This window comes from Rhamphochromis longiceps, linkage group LG23 (genome assembly GCF_057381845.1).
Source record: "Rhamphochromis longiceps isolate RC_006_pf linkage group LG23, R_longiceps_female_GT1.1, whole genome shotgun sequence".
In the NCBI taxonomy this organism is placed as follows: Eukaryota; Metazoa; Chordata; class Actinopteri; order Cichliformes; family Cichlidae; genus Rhamphochromis; species Rhamphochromis longiceps.
This window is the reverse complement of record NC_140578.1, coordinates 18,188,961-18,212,212: the sequence shown is the minus strand read 5'-3', so window position 1 is coordinate 18,212,212 and position 23,252 is coordinate 18,188,961. Positions and strand designations below refer to the sequence as shown.

The 23,252-nt window shown below is 39.2% G+C and overlaps 2 protein-coding genes and 1 long non-coding RNA gene across 6 annotated transcripts in view; 1 reads left to right on the top strand and 2 right to left on the bottom strand.

The window, feature by feature from the left end:
- The window catches only part of LOC146641577 (adhesion G protein-coupled receptor G7-like), a gene marked incomplete at its 5' end in the record, with an annotated part of 77,098 nt that extends 54,389 nt beyond the window's left edge, over positions 1 to 22,709 (bottom strand). Inside the window, 14 exons of the mRNA XM_085398190.1 lie at positions 3,612 to 3,768; positions 4,124 to 4,282; positions 9,982 to 10,063; positions 10,378 to 10,736; positions 11,038 to 11,150; positions 14,507 to 14,659; positions 18,505 to 18,695; positions 18,891 to 19,004; positions 19,464 to 19,612; positions 20,224 to 20,312; positions 20,403 to 20,543; positions 20,716 to 20,825; positions 20,906 to 21,010; positions 21,581 to 22,709. Of these exons, the coding sequence (XP_085254316.1) occupies positions 3,612 to 3,768; positions 4,124 to 4,282; positions 9,982 to 10,063; positions 10,378 to 10,736; positions 11,038 to 11,150; positions 14,507 to 14,659; positions 18,505 to 18,695; positions 18,891 to 19,004; positions 19,464 to 19,612; positions 20,224 to 20,312; positions 20,403 to 20,543; positions 20,716 to 20,825; positions 20,906 to 21,010; positions 21,581 to 22,709 (3,051 nt within the window). The remainder of the gene's footprint in view (positions 1 to 3,611; positions 3,769 to 4,123; positions 4,283 to 9,981; positions 10,064 to 10,377; positions 10,737 to 11,037; positions 11,151 to 14,506; positions 14,660 to 18,504; positions 18,696 to 18,890; positions 19,005 to 19,463; positions 19,613 to 20,223; positions 20,313 to 20,402; positions 20,544 to 20,715; positions 20,826 to 20,905; positions 21,011 to 21,580) is intronic.
- LOC146641579 (uncharacterized) lies at positions 4,339 to 9,959 on the bottom strand. Its single transcript, XR_014909782.1, has 2 exons — positions 9,325 to 9,959; positions 4,339 to 5,566 (listed from the first exon to the last, which is right to left on the bottom strand). It is a non-coding gene; the product is annotated as an uncharacterized LOC146641579 (long non-coding RNA).
- LOC146641578 (uncharacterized) lies at positions 15,170 to 17,745 on the top strand. Of its 4 annotated transcripts, none has more exons than XM_085399574.1 (5): positions 15,170 to 15,293; positions 16,037 to 16,078; positions 16,219 to 16,318; positions 16,641 to 16,736; positions 17,216 to 17,744. In XM_085399574.1, exons 3-5 carry the CDS (start codon positions 16,235 to 16,237, stop codon positions 17,546 to 17,548), a joined length of 513 nt encoding a protein of 170 aa, XP_085255700.1. In that variant the 5' UTR covers positions 15,170 to 15,293; positions 16,037 to 16,078; positions 16,219 to 16,234; the 3' UTR covers positions 17,549 to 17,744. The 4 variants fall into 4 exon arrangements, with proteins under 4 accessions (XP_085255700.1, XP_085255697.1, XP_085255701.1 ...); XM_085399575.1 differs by having other exon boundaries at positions 15,258 to 15,293; positions 16,043 to 16,078; XM_085399571.1 differs by lacking the exon at positions 16,037 to 16,078 and having other exon boundaries at positions 15,208 to 15,293.
- Positions 22,710 to 23,252: the final 543 nt, after the last annotated feature.

The window sequence follows — 23,252 nt, the reverse complement described above, 5'->3', positions numbered from 1 at the left end:
ATATTGCTGTAATTGTTTATATGCTTTATATATTCTGAGGTAAGTTGATCTATAGTGTTACATCATATTCTATAAGGATGTTATGTGTTTGTATTCTTTGTGCCCAGTTTGACCCATTTAGCAGAAGTCAGCCTGTTTAAGGCTCTGATATCTATTCTGTATGACTTAAAGCAGTTATGACATAGTCTGATTTTCTCACCCAATAAAGGAATATTTCATATATCAGTCTACTCTTCATTCTATCAGAAACAGTTATCACAGGTCGTACATTTTCTTTTTACACATATATGTAAGGATTCAGACATATTTACTAATGCCAATGTCAGGTTTATATTGTTGATTGTCATTTATGCTTAGAAATATTTAACCAGACCTTAGAGGTGTATAATCGATTGTGTAGTGATAAGATGTGTGATTCTTAGTAGTCTGCAAAGACTTTGTGTGCATTCCAGAGTGTTCTGGCATACACACTCACACCCTAGGGTCATGAGAGATCTTGTATCTTCTCTTACTGATATATGGTACAGCAAACACATCTATATCTGTTTTAGTATAAGTGCCTTTTGTTTAGATGAACTGCTGGACTTCCAGACCAGCAGGGTTAGGGAAGTTGTTTATGTGGTCACATTCTGACCCCCCCCCCCCCCCCCCCCCCACACACACACACACACACACACACAGACAGTACTCTTTGTTTACATGTGTACCTATGTAAATGAGCCTATGTATATTCATGTAACCGCAATAAAAGAGCAGCGTTACGAGGGAGCAGACAAGAGCAACTGGGGTCAAGCGAAGGAACGGTGTTTGTCCAGTTGGTCTTTCTTGTATACGAGAAACATAAAGAACTTTGCCTGCTTGTGTCTTGCTTTGCTGTGTAGTAGAATTGTCTTGAACGTTCCAGCGAATAGGTTTATGCTACAAACCTATCAGCCAACATATTAAAAGAACAATATATAATACATCTATATATACACTGTAAAAGATACTTGTCTTTGAGTGAAGATATAAGGTTTTAGGAAATATAAATAACTGCAACTTGAATCTTTACTGAAGCCCAGTATTTGATACAGAGTTCAGGTTCACTGCTGTAATACCTAATAATAATTAATATAATAGTTAATTTAATATTGGCCATATTGTATTTACATTACCAAAGTGAGATGACTTTAGTCTCATGAACAACATTAGCTAATTGTTATTTACTAGCTAATCTTTAAATGACTGTTCAGTACAGAAATGAAGCCCAACAATCATGTTTTACAGTCCTGTGGTCTCAGCCTCAGATACTTATCAAATCAAACAAAGCTCATGTAAAAACAAACAGATGAACAAAAGAAATGTCTCCTTCATTTCTGTCAAACAATGCTGTATGAAACGTTTCCAGCGGTTAGTATCATGGTTGCTAGGCAACCTGAGCAGCGTGACAGAGGCTAGACGGTCCCATTTCACAAGACTGGCACTTCGGGCCTTCTCGGTCTTTGGAGGACCCGGCCCACGAAGACTGCGAAAGGATGCAGATCCTGAATTGGGATACAGCCAAGGACTTGACACTGAGACATGACTGACTGTATATGCAACATGGAACACAGGGAAGACACAGTGACCAAAACTAGGACCTAGAACTACAAATATAACATGAACAGCAAACCACCAAGAAAACCAAAGTCATGAATAACAAATAATCAAGGAATATAACTTAAACAAACACAAAACACTGGGTCACAGACCCAGTACCATGATAGAAATTCCTCCACAAATAGTGACGTACTTGCTGCAGAACAGAAGTTTAAGTCAGGCCATGATTGTTTGAAGACAGGTTGCCTCCCACCAGGCTATCTTTTTAAAATGGTGATGCAATTGGATACCAGAGCTACTTGCAGTCAGTTGTCAACAGCGACTGAAACTCGGGTGTGGCATCCTCTTTAAATGCTGTGGTTACTGAGATGAACCTTTGTTTTTCTTGGCTTTGTCACTAATATAATACTAATAATACCGGTGTACCACAAGGCTGTGTGATGAGCCCTTTCCTCTACTCCCTCTTCACCCACGACTGCAGACCTGCTGATGGTTCCAACACCATCATTAAGTTTGCAGACGACACCACGGTGATTGGCCTCATCAGTGACAACGATGAGGCCGCCTACAGGGAGGAGGTGGATCGTCTGGCTGAGTGGTGCGACAGAAACAACCTGCTGCTTAACACCGAGAAGACCAAGGAGCTCATCGTGGACTACAGGAGGAATGCTGACCCACATCCACCCATCCACATTAAGGGGACGGCTGTGGAGCGTGTGAGCAGCTTCAAGTTCCTGGGAGTCCACATCTCCGAGGATCTCACCTGGACGACCAACTGCTCCAAGCTGATCAAGAAGGCTCACCAGCGCCTCTTCTTCTTGAGGACTCTGAGGAAGAACCACCTGTCCTCAGACATCCTGGTGAACTTCTATCGTTGCACCATCGAGAGCATCCTGACCAACTGTGTAACAGTCTGGTACGGGAACTGCTCTGCCTTGGACCGGAAGGCATTGCAGAGGGTCGTGAAAACTGCCCAGCGCATCACCGGAGCACCACTTCCTGCCATAAAAGACATCTACAGGAAGCGGTGTCTGAAAAGGGCTGGGAAAATCATCAAAGACCCCAGTCACCCATCACATGGACTCTTCACCCTCCTGCCCTCTGGGAGGTGCCACAGGAGCCTCCGGACTAAGACCACCAGGTACCGGAACAGCTTCTTCCCCACAGCTGTCAGACTCCTGAACTCTGCCTCCTGACATCTGACCCACGTTAAACTCATGGACTGAACATACACACACCCACAATGGACAACTGTACCCTCAAACACACAATAATAACATGGACTGAACCACCACTCACAACCACTAGCACTTTATATAGCCTCTGTAGAAACTATCTACACCCTCACTTATCTTAACTGCACTACTGTATAGCTCTGTGTAAATAATCATTCTGTACATTCGATAATCTTTAATCCTACAACTGTTTACAACTTGCATAGTTCCCATTTCTGTATAGCTGTATATCTCAGATTCTGTAAAGTTATTTATTTCATATTCTGTAGTTTTTCATATTTATATCCTGTCCATATCCTGTACATAGCTTGTACTCACTACAGCCTGTACATACTTATAGTTATAGAATATTCACAACATACTTCATACCGTGTACATTATAACATACCATAATAGACCCATTTCTGTAATATACTCACATATCTATATTATTGCTAATATATATTGTAATATATCTATATCACTAAAGCACTTCTGGATTGATGCAAACTGCATTTCGTTGTCCTGTACCTGTGCATGTGCAATGACAATAAAGTTGAATTCTAATTCTATTCTATTCTAATATCCTAATATTTGCAAGAGTTACCAGCATTTTCGTACTTTTATTACTACTACTGCTTCAGTTAAAATGTTTCAGTTTTCCTTGTTCCCTTCGATATACCATGAATTAAATATAAAACTTTCAACAATCACCTCCCATTTGTTTTTGTTTTTTTGCATTTTATGTGTTTACCTGAAGTCTGAGAAGCTCATGACACCTTTAATCTCAGTTCTAGAATGAAGTGGAAGGAGTCGTACCTGTGTGGTTGTACAGATGTAGAACAAAATGCTGAAGATCAGGTGTGTTTTTTCTGAACTGAGCAGCACGAAATATCCCAGAGTCCAGGACAGACCGAGTAACACCGCCAGAGATAAACTAATGAGGAACTTCCTGCTTAAAGATGACTTCTTGTTGCTACAGTAAAAACAGAGTTAAAATCCACATGGAAGCTAGTCAGAAAGGATTCTGCATAATCTTTTCATCACATCTGTGAAAATGGAGTGTATGCATTGATACACCTCTCCTGAAGACAAAGATGGAGCATTACTGTTATTGGTTATTAGTGTTATTATTAACAAAAAGAAATAAAGCCATTTTGTTTTGCTCACAGTTAAATTGTGTTCAAAGTTTTTCTTTTTCATTTCTCATTTTTAAATGTTGGTTTTCTTAATATATTTATATCTGAGAATTGCACCTTTTAACAGCCACTTAAATTTGGGTAATTTATTTTTGAAATATTTTTTGAAACAACAGCAGCTTTAGATGTTACCTGGTCAGTCTGGGTTCAACTTTGCATGTAGTCATGGAGGTAATAACCAACAAGACGATGTTGTAAATCAGGATCAGGCCGATTGGAAGAAGGAAAGCCCAAAACATCGGTTTTCCAAAGTTGAACTGTTTGTTCTTATCCAACGCTGCCAGCCAACAACTACAGCGAGAGGAAAAGAACATAAAAAAACACTTTTGTCTACGTGTTGACCAAAATTTTATAAATACTTTATTTACTGAAAATGACATTTTTTTTAAGCAGTGGATGTAATTTCTATGGAGGACCACAAGAGCCACCCTCATCAAAATAAAGAATTCTGTTCTTAATGAACTGTAGAATAAATTCTGCATTTGTAAATTCATTTTTGAACTCCACATTAAAAAACTGATTTTTAAAATGCTTTTTAGAAACTTCATTTCAAAATCCATTTTCGAATTCCAATTTAATACAATTAAGACAATCAATTTCTCAAATAACGTCACTGCCATGAGGTCAAATATCTCTCCTTCATCTTCTCAGTATTAAACTTACAATTTGCTCTGATACTTGGTCCTCTTTTACACATTACAGGACATCAGAGTCCTATTTTGTCATATGAAACAGACTTCAAGCCTCTTGATGTCCTACCTGCCTCACTTTTCATTAGCGTGTTTAATTCCATTAGCCCCTGTATTGTGGAAGTGATAAATATTTCTCTCTATACTGGCTCAGTTCCCAGATTCTTTAAACAAGCTGTTGTTGAACCAATATTAAAGAAACCCCACCTGGATCCATCTCTTCCTAACAGTTATAGGCCAATATCCAAATTGCCCTTTGTATCAAAGATTTTAGAAAAAATAGTAGTAGAACAACTTGACTATTTCCTGGATAAAAATGCTGGTTTTCGTAAATTACATTCTACTGAAACGGCTTTACTTAGAGTATCTAGTGATATCTTGATGGAGAGTACAGAGTTCTGGTTCTGTTGGATCTCAGCTCCGCTTTTGATACTGTAGATCACACACACACACACACACACACACACACACACACACACACACACACATATATATATTTATATGATATGTAGACATATTTTTTTCTAACTTCAGTATGACTGTGGTACATATTACAAAAGAATAAAAACTTTATGTGAATAACTTTACTCTTCTTAAATATAACTCATAAAACAAGTAAAAGTACAAATGTGTAAAAAGTTACAGACTTCCTCAGTAGGTTTACACTCTTTTGGAGTGATTTTAATTGTGTGTTAAAGAAGAAAGAGCCAGTCAGTCATCACTGAGGCAGTTTTTCCTTCATGAAGTCCAGGTGCTGGTTTCCCCGTGTGTGTGTCTGATGCCCCAAAGCTGACTCAGAGCCATAACACCATCCATGACTGCGGTATGGAACAGATGTGGGTGTATCCTCATCTCCCAGAGGAGTCCAAATTGTTATCAAACAGACCTACAGACACAAAAACATTGATACTATAAACAACCAGGCTATCAGCAGTGATTTAACTACTTTAAGACCTCTGTGAAAATAATTTTCACATCATTTACAGTGTATATCACAGAATTCAAGGCCTTTATAAGCACAGAGCATACAGAGAAAAGTACAGGGTGGGCCACCGTAATAAAATGGGAATGGTTGGTGATATTAAAGTCCTGTTTGTGGCACATTACTATATGTGAGGGGGCAAACTCCTCAAGATGGGTGGTGACCATGGTGGCCATTTAGAAGTCGGCCATCTTGGATACAACTTTTGTTTTTTCAATAGGAAGAGGGCCATGTCACACATCAAACTTATTGGTAATGTCACAAGAAAAACAATGGTGTGCTTGGTTTCAAGGTAACTTTATTCTTTCATGAGTTATTTACAAGTTTCTGACCACTTATAAAATGTGGTCAATGTGCTGCCCATTGTGTTTGATTGTCAATGCAACCCTCTTCTCCCACTCTTCACACACTGATAGCAACACCGCAGGAGAAATGCCAGCACAGGCATCCAGTATCCGTAGTTGACCCCAAAGATAAAAGTCTAAGGGGTCAGATTGGGAGACCTTGGGGGCCATTCAACTGGCCCACGATGACCAATCCACTTTCCAGGAAACTGTTCATCTAGGAATGCTCGGACCTGGCACCCATAATGTGGTGGTGCATCATCTTGCTGGAAAAACTCAGGGAACGTGCCAGCTTCAGTGCATAAAGAGGGAAACACATCATCATGCAGCAATTTCAAATATCCAGTGGCCTTGAGGTTTCCATTGATGAAGAATGTACCCCATATACCACACCAAACCATCACTTTTGTTGTTCCAACAGTCTTGGAGGGATCCATCCAATGTGGGTTAGTGTCAGACCAATAGCGGAGGTTTTGTTTGTTAACTTCAATTTTCAAATCAATTCAATTCAATAAAACTTTATTGATCCTGAAGGTTGACCCCGAAGGAAATTGGGTTAAGGCTGCCGACCTTACCCTTCTGACCATACATACATGACACAAACATCACATGGGGAAGACAGGTCAGAGAGGTATAACAATGGAAAATGCACAACATGAGGAAAGATCAGGAGAAAAGAAATAACTCCCCCCAGACTGAGCTCCAACAGGGAGATCAGTTTGAGAACAATAAAAAAACACCTCTGCACATAGCACATGAAAAAAACTCTTAATACACCAAAGAAACACATGAGAAGACACAGGGGTGGGTAAAGGGTGAGAGACAGCCAATGTAGACAGTGCATCCGGGCCTGCAGCATAAGCGCTGGTCTCCTTGATCCACTGTCAGCATCGGAGGGGAATAAGCGTCAAAGGCGTTTGGAGGGGGGAGGGGGGATGAGTGTACATCTGCATGTGTATATATGTCTGTGTGTGTGTGTGTGTATGTGTCTAGAGCTGAGACAGTGTCCTTCGCCCTGCCAGGCTAAGTAAACAGTCTTCCAGCCAACCCAGGTAGCCTTGCATAGAATGGGAAGAACAGTCTAAACACAGTCGTTATCAGGGTGTTTTTGTTCAGCTCCAGCCTTGAGACGGCAGCTGGCGCTGAAGGGATATCCACATGTAGTAATGCTGGTTTTTACTTTAGTGCGAACAACTCATGAGAATTTCAAAGCTGTTCTAACAGTCCGACACTGGTCTTTCAAGCTCCCGTTGGAGAGCCGTGAGCTTCTCCATGATGTTATCAAACTTACGCTCCGTGATGTTGTCATTCTTGTGCTCAAAGAGCCGATTCTGAGAACTCATGACCGCAGTGAGCTTCTCCAAGATGTGATCCAATTTGCGCTCAGAGGTCTTATTCTGAGTATTCACGGCAGCCGTAAGCTTCTCCAAGATCTTATCCGTGCTGCACTCAATGAGCCCATTTTGAGAAACTCACGCCTCGTTCCATCGTTTCAATCCCAGTGGGCAGCCTTGTGGGGGTTTAAACAGCCGGTTCCACTTTCTTGATTCTTCGATAAGTCAGGGCCAAGCCAGCTCCGATCAGCAAGAACCCTGTTATCATGCTTCCTAATAGGTAGATATCTTCAGCACTCAGGCTCACCCGAGCCCAAACTTCTCATTGAGAAAAGGGTGTCAATTGCATTCAAGGACCAGTTGATCAAATCCATAATTCCTCTTTTAGGTTTTAGAGAACAGACTGTGAGAGTGTTCCAGGGAAAAGTAATACAAAAAACACGAGCCTAGACAAGGACACAAGAGGCTAAGCAGGGAAGCTAAGGGAGAGGAGGAGGAGAGGAGAAAAGTGCGACAGCCTTCGTCAAGAGCAAGTATTACATAAAAGTTTGCCTCATCACTGAACAAAATCTTGTGCGTCAACTGAGGGTCCTGTTCCAATTTTTGTTTTGCCCATTCTGAAAATTCTGTGCACCGATCTGGGTCATCCTCGTTGAGATGCTGCAGTAGCTGTAGTTTGTAAGGGTGCCATTTGTGAGTAGCTAATATCCGACTAATGCCACTCTCCAGTGACATGCGGCAAGTGCTACGCTGTGGGCTCTTGCTGAATGAAGCTAGGACAGCCACTGATGTTTCTTCATTAGTGACAGTTTTGTTGCGTCCACATTTTGGCAAATCCAACACTGAACCAGTTTCACGAAACTTAGCAAGCAGTTTGCTAACTGTAGCATGGGAGATGGGCGGTCTCGTAGGATGTCTTGCATTTAAATCTGCTGCAATGACCCGGTTACTGCTTTCAACAGATATCAACACAATTTTGATCCACTCCTCACGTGTTAACCTCTTCGACATGTCAATGGCTTAGAACAAAGAGAAACTTGTAAATAACTCATGAAAGAATAAAGTTACGTTGAAACCAAGCACACCATTGTTTTTCTTGTGACATTACCAATAAGTTTGATGTGTGACATGGCCCTCTTCCTATTGAAAAAACAAAAGTTGTATCCAAGATGGCCGACTTCTAAATGACCACCATGGTGACCACCCATCTTGAGGAGTTTGCCCCTTCACATATACTAATGTGCCACAAACAGGACTTTAATATCACCAACCATTCCCATTTTATTACGGTGTAGCCATATAAATGGCCCACCCTGTACTCAATCAATTTCATCTTGTGTTTTTCATTATGCATATTTTATTAATAATTACATGTCGTGATCTGCATCTTTACCACACATTTGCCACAGAGGTGTAGATACTGTAGTTGCAGTGAATGCTTAAAGTGTGCTGATTAGAATATACTGGACATTAAATGCTAAGATTCAGCACACTGTGTTAGAGGCTGGGATTTGATGAATTCATCATATATACAACCTTTGATCATCATTTATGTCCAGTTGAGAATGAATCTGTGCACTCACATATTAAATGAACTGAAATCAGTAGTGTGATCTCCAGTTTTGATATAAGGAATGAGAGAACTGACAGCTGTTATTTTAATCAGCCTGTCTTAGTTGTTTTAATTCTAAGTATCATAAAGTAATCTGGTAACATCTGGACTGATGAGTTTACTGTCAGCATTTTAATCGCTAGTTTAAAGGCTGTAGGTCGCAGCTCTAATGCTCTAACACTGTATAAATGTAATAGGGCTCAGTGCTAATAGTCTGAGCTGCTTCAAGCTTTATTTGTGAAGACCACAGCAGCGTAAAAAAAACGTAGCTAGCTTGTACAGCTGCGACGTAAAAGATTCATAAGCTAAGATGACCTTAAAATAACAGGGATACGTGCGGTGATGCTAGCATTAGCCATGTTAGCACGTTACCTTCAACAGGTGGTCAGACTGAGTAAAGAGGCACACAGTCAGAGGTTCAGCTCTCCGTTTCGCTGCAGGGTCCCTTCATTCTTCACATATCCGTGTCGAGCCGAGTGTAAATCCCGAGGCTGAACGGCCTTTGTACAAGCACACACGCCTCTTAGCAGGGCAAAGCTATGAGCAAGAAAAATTCAGGCTGGCAGCCTGTGTCTGTCCAACCAATCAGAGAGCTCCTTACATCTCACGGTGTGGCTAATTTGTATTGCAGCAAGATTTTTAAAATGAAGTTACTAATCCAGTTGCTAATGCAAATGTAAATCCCTGAGCTAATCCGTGAGCGAACAGGAAAGGGAAATGGATTTTGAAATGAGAAGTGGAATTTAAAAAGCATTTTGAAAATAAGTTTTTTAAATTGGAATTCGGAAAAGGTTTTTGAAATGAATTTTTTAAAAAACATTTTAAAAATCAGTTTTCTAATGTGGAATTCAAAAATAAATTTGCAAATGCAGAATTTATTCTACAATTTATTATTCAAGCACAGAATTCTTCATTTTGATGCGCGCGGCTTTTGTGGTCTTCCATATATTTCACAATATATAAACTATTCTATAATCCAAACTGGGAATTTAGGTCATTGTAGGGTGGAGAATTTCACAGATTACCCACAATTCCTCTTGTCTATATCCCAGCGGATTGTCCACCCTGTAGCTCACCCCCAGTGTGATGACCATGAAACACGCTGGCATTCCTAACAGGACACAACAAATCAAAACAACAGTTTAAGTAAAATGAAATTTAACCTGAGTAGCGTAAGACCGCGGTGATCTGAAAATGATGTGCCGGGGGTTTGCGGATGTAACTGTGTATCACTGCAAAATGTTCAGTTTTTATTTTAATTTTGTTTTAAACTAAAATAAATGATAAGAAGCTCAAGATTTTAGCACAGTGCTGTGTATCTGCATTCCTTAATGTTATGACTTTTTTCCTTCTAATTATACTACTTTAAAGTTCTTCTAAAATATTTCAAATTTGGCATTTTTGTTTTCTTTCTGAATGTCCTACCCCATCCCAGAGTCACACTCAGTGGAGTCCAGTGTGTTGGCAGGCTGCGGCGCATTGACCGGACCAGCAGCACCAGTTGAGTGCTGTATACACTGTTCCACATGAAGGTGGCCATCAGGAGGAAGTGCAGCAGAGCTGCTACAGCCGTACACGAGCCGCGGTCTGGTTCTATGTGTTCATCAGAGTTCAAGATGTTGTTGATCCGATCATCACTCTGCACCTTAGTGTCGTTCTGTCTGCTGGAGTTTTGGACTCCAGAGAGGAAGGTGATGATGAAGGCCAGCAGGCTGAGGTAGATGAACAGCAGAGCCAGCTTTGAATTCAAGTTACTTGGCTGCCCATGAGACTTGCTGAAGAAGCTACAGAGAGAAAAATAACAAAGAAGTTTTAATATCTTTTAAGTTTTGGTATTTCTTAAAGAAAAACACCACAAAAATATATATATAAAAACAGACAGACAGCAATTTTACTACTTTTAGACTTTATAGGTCAAATAAAATAATCAAAGCATTAATGTAAAATGAAAATAACTATTTGTTGCATCCAAGAAAGTTTCAGTTTGTTAAATAACAACTAGAAGTGTTTGGTAAATGTGATGAGAGAATTTTAATGCAGCATAATTAAACATCATTTCTTATCTGTGAAGTAACCCAAACTTACTTTTCTTTAATGTGATAAATGATCGTCACAACCAGACCCAGAATAGAAAGAGAAAGTCCCACAATGGAGATCACACCCAGAGCTTCTGCATACTCGTAGTTCTCTCTGTATGACTGAAAAATAGGATTCAGATTTAAACTCATAAAATATCTGCGATGAGTTAGATTTACATTTTGAGCTATGTCATGACCAAGGTTTAACAAGCTGTTGTTGAGGTTTTTTTGTATGATATATATGACATATATACCTGTATACACTTGACATATACTCACATATATACTATGTAAACATATATACTCATATACACTATATATATATATATATATATATATTTATATATATATATATATAAAAGAAGAAAGAGGAGGGAGACGAGGAACCATCATGGAAGGACAGGCCCCTGCACGGTATGTACCACCGGCAGATAGAGGAGGTGGCTGATATCCAGAAATCCTACCAGTGGCTGGACAAAGCTGGACTGAAAGACAGCACAGAGGCACTAATCATGGCAGCACAAGAACAAGCTCTGAGTACAAGATCCATAGAGGCTGGGGTCTATCACACCAGGCAAGACCCCAGGTGCAGGCTGTGTAAAGATGCCCCAGAGACAATCCAGCACATAACAGCAGGGTGCAAGATGCTAGCAGGCAAGGCATACATGGAACGCCATAACCAAGTGGCCGGCATAGTGTACAGGAACATCTGTGCCGAGTATAACCTAGAAGTCCCGAGGTCAAAATGGGAGATGCCCCCAAGGGTGGTGGAGAATGACCGAGCTAAGATCCTGTGGGACTTCCAGATACAGACGGACAAAATGGTGGTGGCTAACCAACCGGACATAGTGGTGGTAGACAAACAGAAGAAGACGGCCGTAGTGATCGATGTAGCGGTTCCGAATGACAGCAATATCAGGAAGAAGGAACACGAGAAGCTGGAGAAATACCAAGGGCTCAGAGAAGAGCTCGAGAGGATGTGGAGGGTGAAGGTAACGGTGGTCCCCGTGGTAATCGGAGCACTAGGTGCGGTGACTCCCAAGCTAGGCGAGTGGCTCCAGCAGATCCCGGGAATAACATCGGAGATCTCTGTCCAGAAGAGCGCAGTCCTGGGAACAGCTAAGATACTGCGCAGGACCCTCAAGCTCCCAGGCCTCTGGTAGAGGACCCGAGCTTGAAGGATAAACCGCCCGCAGGGGCGTGCTGGGTGTTTTTTTTTTTATATATATATATATATATATATATATATATATATATATATATATATATATATATATATATATATACAGTTTTGGGGAGTAACGGAATACATGTACCGCCGTTACGTATTTAAAATACAAAATATGAGTAACTGTATTCCGTTACAGTTACCGTTTAAAAAGGTGGTATTCAGAATACAGTTACTTTGTTGAAATAAATGGATTACACTGCAGTACTTTCCTGTTTCATTTTGTCGCGGGTCAGGACTGTTTGGGTTTTGTTTGACAGCTACGTTCTGTTGTTCCAGGCGGCAGTGTTACGGTTGCCATGGTTACCGGGCGACGCTCTCTCTCTCTCTCTACGACTGTGTGTTTCCTGGGTGAGAGAGCGCCTTTTCGTTTTTGTTGTGCTAAGCTAACAGGCAGAATGCTACAAGCATAGCTCTAAAGAATGTAGCATCATGGGCAGTGTATTCCGTGTAGCAGGGAGAATGGACTGCCATACACGTTAGGGGTCTGTGAGCGCGAGGAGGGAGAAAAAGGGGAGTGGAAAGGTACGAGTTGTCACTGAGGAAAAACGGGAGCTGGAAGCATGTAAATATAATAATAACCACTGCAGCCAAGAAGAGTGCCTGACGAGCCCAGTTGTAAGTAAGCTATGAAGAGTCGACTGTACACCGTGTTCGTGTTTTCCTCCGAAAACAATAAGTTCCGTTGGAGCAGCCTTTCAACGCCTCTCTCTGTCTGTCGCAAGAAAAGTTGACCCACACAACAAAGTAAAGCTATTTTTCAGCTACGAGCCGACAGGGACCCCGCCGTATTAGTCAGAGGTCCCTTTACTACAGTTCGGAGTCGCGGACCTTCAGTAATAGTAATAAATCACACAGCAATAGTACATTCACGTTGTTGTAAAAAGCATGATAATATATTAAGTAATCCAAAGTATTCAGAATACGTTACTGTCATTGAGTAACGTAACGGAATACGTTACAGAATACATTTTGGGGCATGTATTCTGTATTCTGTAATGGAATACATTTTAAAAGTAACCTTCCCAACACTGTATATATATATATATATATATATATATAACAGCTAAGATACTGCGCAGGACCCTCAAGCTCCCAGGCCTCTGGTAGAGGACCCGAGCTTGAAGTGCTGGGTGTTTTTTTTTTATATATATATACCTATACTGGAGTATTTTATATAATGGAATCACATGTTCGAGATCACAAGACCCACATATTTAAGTCAAATATTATCTCTAATTATATTAATGAAGTTTGTGCCACTTGTTGTATGAACACATGTTGTTCAATACTGTTTGAAAATGTAGTAATTAGGATCAGTAAGTAACCTTTGATTGTGTTAAGGCCAATGGTGACTAGTCCAAACATAGGGTTAATTAAACTTGGCACTGCTAAAGCATGCACCTGGGACCCTTTTTCTCCGTGCTCATCTTTTTTGCTCCACGTTGTGTCCAGCCCTTTCATTACCTATACGGTAAACAAACCTGGCCCCGGTGGGCATGCACCTGGGATTCAGTTTCTCGCATCAGCCGCCAGAAGATGAGAAAAACCCTTTCTTAGCATAGATACCAGTTTACTTCTGACAAGTGCACCTGACAAAATTGTCAAATTGATTAACTGTTAGCTGCCGTTTTGCAAACTTTTGGAATCACTTTGGCCATAAAACCGATGAAGGGACACATTTCAAAATGATGGATGTAAGACTGGTGCTTGAAAAGTTATGGGGTAGGGTCAGAAAGGTATGTAACATAAGTGTAAGATTAAAAGAAAGGAGCAAGGTGCAAGTATGATTAACAATGGATTGGAGAAAAGTATCAATAATTGAGATAATATTGACATTTGTAGATTTGATCGGAAATTCCTGCTCCTCCTCCTGCTGTTGGGTGGAAATTTACCAAACAACAGGAGGAGCGGTCACTGATCCTTTGTAAGAGGAGGGTCGATATGCCCCAGACTGCTGCTTTTTTCCTTTTTGTCATTTTGTGTGTTGTTGCTGTTTGTGCTTTAAGACCCTACACCCCAGGGTTTGCTTTGCTTGCTTTCCATGTGTTTTTTTGCTGTAAATGTACTGTTCTGCTCTTCATATGACACTGTTTAATAAACTCTGTTCCAAGAATTCTAGTCTTTTCCAGAGGATCTTTCTGAGTGTTTTGGTTTTAATTGGATCTGAAGGTTATCATATAGGCTTCAAAATTTGCAACCCAACACTGTAACGTCATCTATTGCCCTGAAAAGTTGTGACCCTCACCCAGAGAGCAGCAAAGTTGGTGGTGTGGTTACAGAAACACCTCATGAGTCCATCTGAAGTGTTTCCTTTAGAGCAGCCACTGGTGCTCCAATCCTTCTGACTGTAGTTCCAGAAAACACAAGAGAAGTCGTACAGAGACGTCCCACTTATGTTCTGAAACAGAAATACACAGCCTTACTCAGAAATCCAGAACTCTGATTTACATGTAAACATACAATTTGCTTTCAAAAGCAGATGGTATGTTTCACATTTTTAGAGTTTATAGCACATATGCAGTTCTTTGAAAATAACACAGAACCATTTTAACAATAAAAACACAACTGGTCATAAGTTAGGTATGAATATTTTACTTTGTGATGTGTATATTGGTATTGTTCTATTTTTACACCATTATCACAGCTGCTACAGCTACTGCAAGTTTATTAATTTATCTGTCTCATAAAAAACACCATAAACACTGCTCACTACACTGTAAACCCCAACAGTCCACCTGACTTATAAAGTTTGTGGATACAACAATTAAAATGCGTCACAAAGTTGAAACAACTTAAAACTTTTCTGTTCTCTTAACGATTCAAACAGTTATAATTGTACATGGCTTAGAAGTTAAGAGTAAATACTGCTTTTTTAATTATGATTTTTGAGTAAATGTTTTTTTTTTCGAGCTCCGCATTTGTACGTCATGACGTCATGACGTTTTCTCTCTAACCTGAACGACGTTGACAGAAAATTCTGTTCAATATGGCTGCCCTTCTCGAGCGACCGGAGAGCACATTTGGAGAAACTTGTAAGTAAAACGGAACCTTCGTTATGTTTATTTTTTCCGTAAAAAAGCAAGTATATTAATATGTTGCAGCCATTAACTTGTTTTTGAATGCGCCGTTGTGTTAAACAGCACAGACCCAGGTAGTGAATTGTTGTTCGCTGTTGTTCGCGCTCTTTTTCAAACCGATGATATCGTCAGTTTTACAGTTTTAACCGATTAAAACACAGTTTTAATAAGAATTGCACATAAAGAAAGTGTCTTAGTGATATTTTAACGACCCATTGCCAACGCAAGAAAGTTGGCGTTTTTACAACAGCAGCCTCATTGTTCGGCCGGGTTTTTTTCTTCTTCTCATTAGCATCATTCAAAAGTGACTTAGCTAGCAGTGGCAACTTCTATCTTAAGCAGCAGCCTGTAAAAGAAGTAGTTTGTAAGTAGAAGTTCTGTGTAATATTACAAGTATCTCACTGATGTATTATGTACTATTGCATAACAATGTGTCTTTGCAAAGATTTATCCCGCAGTTTGGCTTGGTTTTTTATAATAACTGCAGTGTAAATTCATATGTATTCTGTGCTTTTTTTTTTTTCTTTTTTTTTTTTTCCAACTTAACAGAATTTATACATGGTGAGACAATGTTGATTATATGGTAAAAACTTAAAACTAAAAGAGGGTTACTGTTTACCATGACTAAATGGAATGGTGGCCTGTGACTTTGTAACATCTGAAATTCTTACCTATGTTTTGGACTGTTGGATGATCAGCCATAGAATTCAAGACTGCACTCAAAGTAAACAGCAGTAATTGTAAGGTTTTTTTTTTTTTTTTACCATGCTAAGTGTTTATTTTGTCATGAAATGTACAGTGTACTTTTGAAATTTTTGAAAGCTGTAATGATGGCTGAGTATATAATTATCACTGACCAGTTCTACGCTGAACTTGACAGACACACACCACGACTTATGGCTCTATACAGACAGAAGGCTGCACGGACTGGCAAGATATCAGAGGCTCTGCGAACCATCCTGAATCATTATGATCTTCAGGTGAATATTGATAATGATAAAATTAACACAAATTAAAAGTTTCACTGATAAAAACTCAATTTTTCCTTGCTTTGAACATTTGTGTTTTATACAGATTACAGCTCTGATCTGGTATGTTACTTTAAAATACTGTGTAGGATTTTTGTCAAATGAGTAAGATACAGACTCTTTGTCATAAGAGACAGAAAGGTTGTGTCTTAAAAGAAATGTCTCCAAAATTATGTAGAGTCACATGTCATGCAGTTTCATAAACATGTATTCTCCCCAAAAGAATGACACCTGAAAACTTTGTGTTCAATGAACTTTTCTTTTCCCTTTTTAGGAGGCGCCTGATATCAACGTGAAACGCACTGCAGTGCTTCGTGCCCTTCCTGTATACCTGCGGGAGGAGGACCCAGAATTCTTTAAGACATGTAATGTAAGTGTATTTTTGCATCACTTAAATTCTGCCAGTGAGATAAAACACCATGGATTTTTTTAAATACAATTTAATACCCTAGCAGCTACCAAATTGTACAAGCAAAATACCCTCTCTTTAGAAAACCCTCACACACACACACAGGGTCAGGAGCAGGGCACAGGCGTATCACAGCACTTCGGCTATGCTGCAGGTGGCCCCAAAAACAAGGCTGAAGTCAAGATTTAGTTTCTTTTTGAGATAAAGTCATAAAATAAAAAATGACTTCTTTTTTTTTTTTTTTTTTTAGAAAAATAACAAACATACTAATTATGTAATGCAAGAAGCTAACGCGTTAATGTACATTTTTCAAAAAAGTAGAGTACCCTAACCCGTTACAAAGTAACCCACTACACTGCTGAATTTTTTGCTAGATTACAGGTCTTGCTTGTCACATTCTCTCAAACCAACCTTACTTATTGATACTGTGTCTATTCCAGGCGGACACATTGGATGAGTCGACCCTCATTGACACTCCAGTTGCCCTTCTCACAGTGGTTACCGACGGCGCTTCCCAGACCAGTCCAGTCCATTTTACTTCCTCAAGCATGGCCATTGTGGTGGAAGGCGACTTGGTGATGCGTGATATTCCCAGATTTGCAGATGCATTTGCCTTATTGTTTGGCTTGATCTATGCTCTGCATTTAGACTACCCCAGGAAGCTCGTTCACACATTTACCTTTGTCCAAAAAATCTTCATGGGGCTTGTTGACGGCAAACCTCTGAAACCCTGCCTACATGCTCTTAAAAATGATTTGTTGCTGAAAGAGTAGTTCTGGAAGGAATATAAGGCAATGTTTGTTAGGACATGCACTCTGTTACTGAGCACTTTGTTTTAAGCACTTTATTTAAAGCACTTTAAGTTTACTACAGACTTTGGGTGGATTTAACTCCATCAGTTTACCTAACTTTGCTCTGGTTATTTGGAAGATGATCATCTTTATTTGTACCCATTTTATAAAATTGTTTTTCATTTCTTTTTCAAACAAAAGTGATTAGTATTTGACTTTGTATTTTGAGAAAGATGCAATTAGGACTGATGTTGTCCTTTGTGATTTTATAAAAAGATACATGTTCTACATTGAATTTATAATGCTCACTTTATGGTGCCAATGTCCATGTTAGTGGTTTTATAAAAACACTAAGTGATGTTTTTACATTTCCATAAAAAATGTTAAATAAACAAAATGTAAAGTAAATGAATTTCTCTAATTTTTTTTACTAGTCTACACTCAAACATTTAATAATAAATTTCTTTTAATTAATAATCATATAATTTGCGTTTAGTTTGTAATATAATTGCATTGTGTTGGATCAAAATAGTAAACTACAAAAAACACAAAAATATTAAAATTAAAGTATATAGTTTTTAAGTAAAGCTCAATTAATAAAATAAAAATATAATTTAAAATTTTTAAGTTAACAATAAATACAAATTTTGAGTACCCCATACTTAGAAAAGATGAGTTTGTGTACTTAAAACTTTTGAGGTAATCAGTTTCCACAAATGTTTTAAGTTCAGTCAACTGATTTGGGTTTACAGTGTATCTGTGTGCCCTAAACCTGCAGATAAAGGTCAAACATGATACATTGTCAGGTGAGATCACAAGTTATTGAAGGAAAAGCTGTCCAGTGGTCACCATTATCTGAAATCTTGAAGATAAAACTGACTTAAAATAGGTCAACAAATATTAAAATTGACTTTAATTTGAAATGCTGGATTTCTTACTCTTGGCCTGAACATCATCTCCACATGTTGTGGCACCATGTTGGGTTCCTGCCCTCTGACGCTGGCTGACAGGACCCTGATGGTGGCCCGTCGCCTCATGTAGAGTTTTGAACGGAAGAAACGATCGTTCTGATAGAGAACGAAACCCAGAGAGACGTTTGAGTCTGTCTGACGACTTCTGACACCTTTGCCTGACATAAGAGAAAGAAATCCACTGCAGTTGGTAAACTTTTGTGTGGGTGTAACAAGAACTGACAATGTCTGAAATAGAAGTGCTCCATTTTTATTAATAACAAACTAAAACAGCTCTCTTAAATACCTCTTAGTGACACCTTAAGCATCTTAACAAGTTCTGTTGTAAGACTGTGTAAGTCTAGAAAACTCACCTTGAGGGAATCTTACATAAATGAGGGCATCAGCTATGAAACCGTTTTCCACCACAACCTGTGTTGCATTTGTGTTCAGCTGAATTCTCTCAGCTACAAAACTGCCAGATGTCCCTGTAGCAGCAAAAGAAGTGAGCTGTTTGTGATCACATAATAAAAAATGCAGAACCTTACCACTGGATCTTTAATCTTAAAGCTACAAATATTGAAATTGTTCCACTACAACATGATATTCTGAGAGGAGACCTGTGGGTGCCTGTCCATGCAAGAACCTGGACAACTGTGGGGGGAACACAAACAGTTCTGTTAACTGTCCCCACTTCAACACAGTTTTACAGTTTAAAGATTCCCTAAAACCACAATATTTCTTGACTTGACGCACACCAGTGGATATAATATCTATCTGAACAGATATGCCTTGAATGTTAAAAGTTTTATTAGCGTATTTTTATTAGTGTCAAATTTAGTCAAATTTGACCCAAACTGTATGTAAGGGATGAAAAGCAGTAAAATGGGGGAAAAAAAATTAAAAAATTGGAGGATTACTTTTCTTTAACACCGTTTCTCACTGACCTCTAAGAGAAGTGAACTGGACTCCCTGAGTGTTTGCAGCAGGGATCTGTGCCGACTGGACCACCAGGTTTGGCTGAACCACCTGAGATTGAGATGCATTGAGACTGAGGCTGAGGTTCACTGAGAGCTGGTCCAGAGTCACCGTCAGCCTGGACATAACAAACAAAAGCAACCACAAAACAGGCTGTCTTACACTCACTGGTCTGTTAGATACATTTACAAAATTGCTCATTAATGAAAGTATCTAATTAGCAAATCACATGGCAGTGACTCAGTACATGCATGCATATAGACATAGTCAAGATGACCATCTTGGATTTCAAACTAATCATTAGAATGGGGACAGGTTGGGACTTTGAATGTAGTTTTTTGGTGTCAAATGCACTGGTCTGAGTATTTTGGAAACTGATGATCTGCTGGGATATTTGCTTAAAACGGGTGTTCTCTTTAAATGTCGAGTTTACAGAAAACAGCCTGAAAAAGGGTTTATGGGTGTGCAACCAAAAAATCTCTAGCAATTGTGCAATGCTATCATGACAATATGGACCAAAATTTGAGGAACATTTCCAGCAAATTGTTGAATCTATGCAGTTCTGAAGTTAAAAGAGCATCAGTCCAACCTGCAACAATCAATGTGTATTTAATGAAGTACCTAGTGAGTATAGTTGCTTTAAACCAGGAAAAGCGGCTAATTTAAGCTAAACACAATTGAAGACGTCATATGAGTTAATAGATTAATATTTTATTCTTAGTACTTCACCCCAGAGTTGTGTTGTTTTCCTCTGTGTCATCTGATACAGTGGTGTTCAGCAGCTGACTGACCGTTGCTACTGCTGCCACTCTGACACTCTGCAACACAAACATGAACCAGGATGCTACAGTCAGTAACTACTGATGCTACAGCAGGGTTTTTTCTTAAGTTTTGTTGACTGTTTGTACCTCTGTGGCGTTTGCAGACAGCAGCAGTGTGTTGGCGATCTCAGCCGCTGCTGTAACATTTTCGGCCGTCAGCTCTTCTGGGTTGGATGTCAGAATCTGAGTGCTGGTTGCCAGCATCTCTAAATCAGCTGGACTGGTCAGCTGAGTGGAAGAAATACGTTTTTTCTTTTTTTTTTGTGGTCCTTAAATGAATGTGTAATCCTGTGCATGTCTTGCTGCCTTTTTACCGGATTACATAAAATACTCAGTTCAAGCTGCAACTGTATAAGACCATCAAGTAATAAGTCTTCAGAAGAATAAAAACAGTTCTTACATTTTGTTGTATATCACTGAGTGTCAGGTTACACTGGAAGATATGTAGAGTGTTGAAACCTGGTGATTCGCTCATGAACAAGCATCTGGTTGAAGCCTGAGGTTTTCCAGCTGAGTGGGGATAGAAAGACAAACATCACTACATTGGGGTGTACCTGACAAAGTGATGTTGGACTGAAGGGATGACTTACCGCCACTTGTTCCCACTTCACATATTTCATCAGAATATGCGAACCAACCAATGGGTGTACGGGGGAACCTGAATCCTTCAAATCGTTGGGCTGCGCAGAAATTTACTAAGAAGACAAAGGTATTAAAATATAGGCAGAAAAAACATATAATTAGTTATTTATATAAAAATACAAAAGTGGAAAAAAATCGATGATCCATGTTTAGAGAAAGAATTTGAGTTTCAGTGATTATTTACAATCTGAATGCTGTTGACTGTTGACCAATCACATTTGAGCGGACTCCAATGGCATGTTCTTTTAAAATTGCATTTGCATAACCCTCTCTTATTGTTTTGTTTTGTTTTATAACTGAGACAGGATTTTTGTAGTTTAAAAGCTGGATCACACAATAAAGTAAAGACCCGAAGATCCTAAGTTTGGACATGTAATGACTGCTCAAAGTGTTGGTTAGTTATTTATTTCAGTTAACGATCTGGTTGTGGTTTCCCACATCTTTATATCACAGAAAAAAATGTAATTTATGTAAACTTTAATGTAACAACAAATATAAAAGTAAATTACTGACACAAAGCATCAGCTTGCGGCTAATAGCATCACATAGTTGCTGTTTTCTGCAAATCTAAAAAGTGAACAAAAAATTCAACCTTCTTTGTTTGTTTGTTTGTTTGTTCTTACCTTCTGAGCATGTCTCTCCAGTCCATTCATCAGGACAGAGGCAGACACCGTTTACGTTTTCCCCTCCATTATCACATTTCAGGGCAGTGGTGGTAGGCGGGGTAACTGAAGTTGGAGATGTAGTACTAGTAGAAGTAGAAGGTGTAGTGTAAGTTTTAGATGTAGTAATAGGAATTGTTGGGGAAGTAGTAAAGTTTTGTGTAATAGTAGTAACATTTGGTGCAGTAGTAATGTTTTGTGTAGTTGCAGTAATTTTTTGTGTAGTAGTAGCAGTAGTGCTTGGAGTACTAGTAATGTTTTGTGTAGTACTAGTAATGTTTTGTGTAGCAGTAGTGATGCTTGGTGCAGTGGTAATGTTTTGTGTGGCAGTAGTAATGTTTTGTGTAGCAGTAGTAATGCTTGATGCAGTAGTAATGTTTTGTGTAGTAGTAAGGCTTGGTGCAGTAGTAATGTTTTGTGTAGCAGTAGTAATGCTTGATGCAGTAGTAATGTTTTGTGTAGTAGTAAGGCTTGGTGCAGTAGTAATGTTTTGTGTAGTACTTGTAATGTTTTGTGTAGCAGTAGTGATGCTTGGTGCAGTAGTAATGTTTTGTGTAGTACTAGTAATGTTTTGTGTAGCAGTAGTGATGATTGGTGCAGTAGTAATGTTTTGTGTAGCAGTAGTGATGCTCGGTGCAATAGTAATGTTTTGTGTAGTATTTGTAATGCTTGGTACAGTAGCAATGTTTTGTGTAATAGTAGCAGTAGTGCTTGGAGTAGTAGCAATGTGTTGTGTAGTAGTAGCAGTAGCACTTGGTGCAGTAGTAATGTTTTGTGTAGTACTAGTAATGTTTTGTGTAGCAGTAGTGATGCTTGGTGCAGTAGTAATGTTTTGTGTAGCAGTAGTAATGCTCGATGCAGTAATAATGTTTTGTGTAGTAGTAAGGCTTGGTGCAGTAGTAATGTTTTGTGTAGTACTAGTAATGTTTTGTGTAGCAGTAGTGATGCTTGGTGCAGTAGTAATGTTTTGTGTAGCAGTAGTAATGTTTTGTGTAGCAGTAGTGATGCTCGGTGCAGTAGTAATGTTTTGTGTAGTAGTAAGGTTTGGTGCAGTAGTAATGTTTTGTGTAGCAGTAGTGATGCTCGGTGCAGTAGTAATGTTTTGTGTAGTAGTAAGGTTTGGTGCAGTAGTAATGTTTTGTGTGGCAGTAGTAATGTTTTGTGTAGCAGTAGTGATGCTTGGTGCAGTAGTAATGTTTTGTGTACTACTAGTAATGTTTTGTGTAGCAGTAGTGATGCTCGGTGCAGTAGTAATGTTTTGTGTAGCAGTAGTGATGCTTGGTGCAGTAGTAATGTTTTGTGTAGTACTAGTAATGTTTTGTGTAGCAGTAGTGATGCTTGGTGCAGTAGTAATGTTTTGTGTAGTAGTAAGGTTTGGTGCAGTAGTAATGTTTTGTGTAGTACTAGTAATGTTTTGTGTAGCAGTAGTGATGCTTGGTGCAGTAGTAATGTTTTGTGTGGCAGTAGTAATGTTTTGTGTAGCAGTAGTACTGCTCGATGCAGTAGTAATGTTTTGTGTAGTACTAGTAATGTTTTGTGTAGCAGTAGTGATGCTTGGTGCAGTAGTAATGTTTTGTGTAGTAGTAAGGTTTGGTGCAGTAGTAATGTTTTGTGTAGTACTAGTAATGTTTTG

Coding starts and splice junctions, on each gene's coding strand:
- LOC146641578 (XM_085399570.1), top strand. CDS start 16,130: ATGTACAGTGTACTTTTGAAATTTTTGAAAGCTGTAATGATGGCTGAG. Junction 16,319..16,640: donor TGAATCATTATGATCTTCAG/GTGAATATTGAT, acceptor TTCCCTTTTTAG/GAGGCGCCTGATATCAACGT. Junction 16,737..17,215: donor AATTCTTTAAGACATGTAAT/GTAAGTGTATTT, acceptor TGTCTATTCCAG/GCGGACACATTGGATGAGTC.